Source organism: Aristolochia californica, unplaced genomic scaffold (genome assembly GCF_029961685.1).
Source record: "Aristolochia californica isolate CCGP_79_NKW_82.1479 unplaced genomic scaffold, dmAriCali1.0.hap1 SCAF_6, whole genome shotgun sequence".
Taxonomy (NCBI): Eukaryota; Viridiplantae; Streptophyta; class Magnoliopsida; order Piperales; family Aristolochiaceae; genus Aristolochia; species Aristolochia californica.
This window is the reverse complement of record NW_027182257.1, coordinates 39,494,205-39,500,556: the sequence shown is the minus strand read 5'-3', so window position 1 is coordinate 39,500,556 and position 6,352 is coordinate 39,494,205. Positions and strand designations below refer to the sequence as shown.

The 6,352-nt window shown below is 38.6% G+C and overlaps 1 protein-coding gene across 5 annotated transcripts in view; it reads left to right on the top strand.

Moving 5' to 3' along the window:
• The first annotated feature begins 830 nt into the window (after positions 1-830).
• The window catches only part of LOC137934672 (uncharacterized), a 28,940-nt gene continuing 23,418 nt past the window's right edge, over positions 831-6,352 (top strand). Inside the window, exons 1-6 of one of the 5 annotated variants that reach the window (XM_068779141.1) lie at positions 831-1,029; positions 1,391-1,452; positions 1,571-1,679; positions 2,836-2,946; positions 3,444-3,673; positions 3,758-4,009. In XM_068779141.1, coding sequence (XP_068635242.1) covers positions 2,847-2,946; positions 3,444-3,673; positions 3,758-4,009 — 582 coding nt within the window. In that variant the 5' untranslated portion in view covers positions 831-1,029; positions 1,391-1,452; positions 1,571-1,679; positions 2,836-2,846. Of the gene's footprint in view, positions 1,030-1,063; positions 1,142-1,390; positions 1,680-2,835; positions 2,947-3,443; positions 3,674-3,757; positions 4,010-6,352 lie in introns of those variants that run through there. The other 4 variants (XM_068779137.1, XM_068779138.1, XM_068779140.1 and 1 more) reach the window with 4 other exon arrangements.

Below are 6,352 nucleotides of genomic sequence, written 5' to 3'. Positions count from 1 at the left end.
ATTCTTTTTGCCTTTCTCTCGAGAACAATTCTCGACTCTTTTACTACAACAATTTCCCCAAGTCCAGTTCCTCATCACTCTCACTCTCACATATATCATCTTCATCTTGATAGCACTAATCATGCAATAGTAAGATCTATACTCAGAGTTCCTATACTAGTTAGCAAATAATTTTTCCCATACATACTTTGCGGATTTGAGAGATGAAACAAAACCAACTACATAATTTCTTAAAGCATTGTTGTTTTTTGTAGCAATATCCATATTATCCCGATCACACACATGTTTAGGGATCAATCTGTCCTTCACTTGCTTTGGAGATAGAAGATGGGTCTATTACTAATGGATTCCCACATGTCTAGACTCTTTTACTGTACAAACATTTGCGTTCTACACTCCTAACCCTAACCCAATTTTTTAGGAGATGGGGGGTTCCCCCCTCACCCTTAAGAGATCAAAATGGGGAGAAAAAAAATCCAATGCAAATACTTTTTCTTATCCCTACCTTCAATCCAACTCATAAAGTCTACTTATATGATATGTTTTAATTGATAAAAATGATTTTTTTTGTTAATTTTCTTATTTAAGATGAATTTAATTAATATACATGGTATAACTATTTTTTGTGGATTTTATGTAAATTCATACTTACTATTCTATCCGTATCCTGTAAATTTGAACTAAAGCCCGTCTCCATAAACATCCATGTATAACCCTCAATGGAATTTCTTTCAAAGTTAAGCTTGCGGCTTAAGGATAGGTTTTTTAGATAGCCCACCCAAAATCGACCCCATCACTCCTAAACCCACTCCCCTGCCAACTGCAACCACCAATGGGATCATTCATGTGATATTCAGGCTCTGCCGTCGAAGAACCCATTTGGGCGCGGTTCTTCTGGGCTGGGGGTAATACCTTTACCCTACAGCTACGGTACCACACTCGAGTTAAGTTGCCGCATTCCAAGTCGAGTAGTTGGGAGGTTTTCACTGCCTGTGAATGTTCTGCGCGACATCCTACAGCATCTACCTGGTAACCTGCAGCGCTTTCTTTTGGTTTCTTCAATTTATCTTCGCCGGTGCTTTACTTGCTCACCTCGTTGAGTTTTGTCTCTGCTACTTAGCGGCAAGGAAATTTGAAGACGGTACATTGATACCACTTGAATTTATTTTTCTGGGATATTTCTTTGCGTCAGTAAAGAAGACGAAGATATTTACCAATGGACTTCATTCAAAAAGGAAAATATTTCATATTTAAGCTCAAAGGAAAATATTTCTCATTCAAGCTTTTTTCTGGTGATACAAGTTACTTGTATAACTTTGTTTCACTCGATCTCTGCTCTCTTTTTTCCCCTTATTGCATCCGTTTTATGTAGAATTCTCTACCTTTTCAGTGAATGCATGCGGAATAGGGAGGGAACAGCGAAGACAAGTACATTGGAAATTGTGTATTAAGGCACGTGTAACTTCTGAAATGCTAGTATATCTATGGAATAAATACTTTTGCAGCCAAGCAGAAAATGGTCATAGTAGAAGATGATATTCTACTAATTTTGGGATTTTTTGGTTGGAAGGAATACCAGTGATCCTGTGAGGTGACCTACAGAGGTACAGGGGAGAACGCGTCCAGTTCCCTGCATTGGAGGTTCTGTGTTTTACAAAATAACGTGAAATAGCAGTAAGGTATACTTCAGAATTTCGCAGGAGTTCGTTGGGTATTTACTTCTAGTGAAAATTAAAAGCGTGAATTGGGTCTTTGGCTCATTGGCCGCATGGGAGGTTTTCTAGTGTGAGTGAGGTGTTAGGATCAAATCTTTCTAAGGTATGAGGTCCATCATTCAACAGAAGAAAAAGTGATGGTATTCTGCATTATCATTAATACATGGTTTTCATCGGAACAGTATCTAATTTCTTCTAAGTATATGTTTTATTTATTTTAGAAAAATTAGTGTTTGTATGAGGTTGACTAAACATAGTGGTACAAGGCTCTGATGATGGTCAGATACAATTTATTTATGAAGCTGCCCCAACATATTGTTAGAAGCCTTTGATGTCAGTGGATTGTTTAAACAGTTCAATTTGAACAATAATCCATTGATTTGATTTTGTTGATAAGGCTCTATTCTAGTCATAGTATTAACCATATGTACTGCATGGTTTGGATTGGGTCTTTAATGTTAGGTCTTGGGATAAAATCTCACTAGGATGAGGGGATGAACATCAATTAAATCACAAAGAAGAAAAAAAAAAGGCAAAGTGAAAACTAGCATATATGCAGGAAACATACAAAGATTTTATGATTGCTCGCCCTCTCTGTTTCCTAAATCTTAAGCAACTAGGTCAAATTTCTTCCCTTATCAAAAACATGCATTTCCATTGGAGCCAATTGCATCAGCTGTTTTTTCAATGGAGTTTATGTTAGGCATCATTTGTGCATTTATGGGACGACAAAATGATGAAAAGTGAGAAACTCATTTTCTTTTTGATCAATTTTCCATTGGAAATGTTTTCCCGTTGGAAATAAATTCCCTTTAACCCGTTTCTTGCATTTATTCTTTTTGATTTATTTTTCTTATAATTTCCTATTTTAGAAATAGGAAACTCTTTTTCGTATCCCCATGTAAGTTTTTATGGGACAAGAGGAGTCGGGGTAAACAATTTTCCTTTTGCACTTTTTTCCTATAGTTCCTACTGGCACAAACACACCCTTAGTGTCACAATAACTATATTCTTTTATCAGAAGTATGCGTCGAAATGAGAATGTTATAGAAATGTTGTCTGTGTTAGCTTAGTTGCTTGTTACTAATGCCTTCCTTTGTTTTTGTTGCCATCTATTTAGGCTGGAGCACAATGAAGGATTCATTCCCTGAAACAGTGAAAGATAATGCATCTGTTGTGGGTTCATCTTTGACAGAATCTAGACAAGATTTAGAGAGCTACAGTGGAGTAGGTAGTAAAGATTGATGTGTTATAGTTTTCTTTTATCTCCTAATATATCTTATTTTATTTTTACTTTTTTTCCTCCCTTGGTATGTATCTCATGTACTATGTTATGGAAACGTTTGCATACCTGAGTTTGCTTTCTGTTATATTTTTCTGATTATTGCATCTTGTATCCTGTGCTGATTTTTGAGAACATGCACCTACATGCATCTACAAGTAATGTGGGTACTGGATGATTTTTATATATCCCTATGCCATCAAGGCTCAAATGGTGGTTTTGGAATTCATTTAGGTCATGCAATCTGCCTGCTTGATACCATATTGGTTTAATGGTGATAAGCCAACTTTATTATGAATTCTGGAATGAGGTTTTGTTTCAATTTTGTGGTCTCTGTTCTGCTACTACCCTACTTAGTTTTCCGTGAAAATTTTAAGATAATATGGTCATCTCATTTAGTTTGTCTCCCTCTTTGGTGTGTCATGTAGTTAGCTTTATATTGGCAGGAAGTTCGAACTACCAAGACAATGAAGACTTTTATCCTAGTGCAGCCAGTGAACGAGGCCAGGCTTTTAAATGGGACAGAAATATGAATGCTGTGAGAAATAAAAACTCAGAGGTGACGAGGTATTTTATCATTAAAAGCTTGAGTTATGATAATATTCAACTTTCAGTTGACAAAGGCATTTGGGCTACTCAAGTTATGAATGAACCAATTTTGGAGGAGGCTTTTCATGTAAGAATATTCTTTAACCATTTCAGTAGATATTAAATATTAATAATTTATGGTTCTTTGAGCAGCTGATGATCATATTTGCAGAATTCGAGTAAGGTAATTCTTATATTTAGTGTCAACATGAGTGGTTTCTTCCAAGGTTATGCACAAATGATATCTTCTGTTGGTCGGAGGCGGGAGAATGTTTGGACTGGATCAAGTGGTGGAAGCAATCCATGGGGACGCTCGTTCAAAATTAAATGGATTCAATTACACAACTTGCCCTTCCAAAAGACGCTTCATCTCAAGAACCCATTAAATGATTACAAGCCTGTGAAAATCAGCCGAGACTGCCAGGTGGCTGCTATTTAAATACTTTTTAATGGGATTTCCCCCTTTTTTCTGAATAGTTATTTCTTAGTTCTTTTTTTTTTTTTTTTTGAAAATAGCGGAGTTTTAGTAATAGTTAGAACTACAAAAGGGTCATACCCCAAGGGGAATAGACTTCCTAACTGCAAAAGTAGGCCTAGAACCTTGAAACATAGCTGGACCATCAGTTGATTAGACAATCTAAAAATATGCTTCCAAGTGACTCGAAGACCACTTAACAAATGAAGGATTTCATCATAATAATAATGATTCTGCCATATGGGTTTGGAGGATCCTGAAAGCCAAGAAATAACTGTAGACGAATCTTTGTCAATGATTAAAGGGGAGATAAATTTTTTAGCATTCATAACAGCTGCCAAAAGAGCACAAATTTCAGCTGCAACTGCATTGTCTTGACTCATGGGACCTGAATAAGCTAACTGTATCACTCCATTTTGATCCTCAATAACAACCCCCCCCCCCCCCCCCCCCCCCCCCCCAAAAAAAAAAAAAAAAAAAATCTCAGTGAGGCCAGGGTTTCCTATAGAACTTCCATCAAAAGTAACCTGGTTGGCTGAATCGTGATGCTATGGGTTCAGCTGGTGGCGTTCTGATTGCATGGGATTGTACCATTGTGGAGCTTGTGGATTGTTGGGTTAGAGATTTCTCTTTGGTTATTAAGCTTAAAGATAAAGAGATTGGGTCAATTTGAAGTTTTGGGGTGTATATGGACCTTGTAATTACAGGCAGCGTGCAAATTTGCGAGATGAGTTAAATCGTGATGCTATGTGATATTCGAGAAGGGTGGTTTTCTTTCAATCAATACCCTGCCCAAAAGCCAACTCGAATAAGCCAAGGACTGCTCTCAACTTTTTAATCTGATCCATGGTGCCCACACCAAAGCAAATGGTGTCATCTGCAAACTGGAGGATTGGAATATAAAAAACCGCGAAATCAGTCATGGGGAGGAGCCACACTAAATCCTTGGCTGAGTAAATCAGGGAGGAAAGGTACTTTGCCACCACATTGAAGAGCAAAGGGGATAGGTGGTCTCCCTGTCGGTTGCCACGGGATTGCAGTCCCATTAAGAAGAACTAAGTAACTGGCTGAGGAGATGCATCTTTGAATCCAAAACCGCCACTTTTCACCAAATCCCATCTTCCCCAGGAGAATATCTTGTAGCTTCCAATTAACTTTGTCAAAAGCCTTCTCGAAGTCTAGCTTGAAAACAAATCTAGGGAGCTTCAATGCTTTGAAATGGTGGATGTGCTCATGACAAGCCATAGCTGAATCCAATATATTCCTTCCTTTGAAGGTACTCGGCCCTTGATGAATGGCCACCAAAAGAACCGCTCGGAGGCTGTTAGTGAGGAGACAAGCTATCACCTTATAGGTACTGGTGGTGAGACTGATAGGCCGGAAATCTGAAGGGAGCTCTGCCCCATCTTTCTTTGGAATAAGGGTAATGAAGGAAGCTCCAATACTCCTGTAGGTAATGCCACGATGGTAGAATGAGTGGACCATGTGGGCAATGTCTTCACCAATGAGGGGCCAACAGTGTTGGTAGAATTCTCCATTAAAACCATCCGGGCCCAAAGCACGGTCCAAAGGAAGGCCCAAAGCTGCTTTCTCAATTTTTCGACTAGAAAAGGGGAGTTCAATCAGGTTGGAGCCGAAGGAATAGCCAAAATATTGACCCTCTGAAAAGAAGGTCGAACTGCCTGGCATTCAGAGTATAGACCTGCAAAAAAGCTCACCAATGAGTCAGAGATACTAGATTTTTCTGAGGTGGTCTCACTATTAACACTGAGTGAAGTAATGTGGTTGGCTTTTCTCCGTGCTAAGACGACAACATGGAAGAATTTGGTATTGGCATCCCCCTTTGAGAGCCACTAGAAACAAGCACGCTGCTTCTAGTGCACGGGATCCTTGTGGGCGAAGGTTTGCAGTTGCCTTTGGAGGGCATATCTTTGAGCTGCTTCAACAGATGAGAGGCTTCTAGACTCCTTCTCTGAGTCTAAGGAAGCCATTAGAGGGATGTCAAAGCAACTCTGATCAGACTAGTGGATGAGTTAGTTGACATTCACCGCTGTGATTTTGTATGCCATGCTACGAGAGTTTAACTTTCTTCTTTTATCCCTAATCCTTTTCTAGAGTTCTTGGTGCAATTATCTGCTTGATCTATATCTAAACTAGGGAAAGACTTATGGTTTGATTGCTTTTATGCAACTGTTTGGGCTCTATGGGAATAAGTAATTATAGGACCTTCAGTGATCACTCTCGTTCTATTGGTGGTGTAATAGAGTGTATGATTCACTATACCTAGTTTTG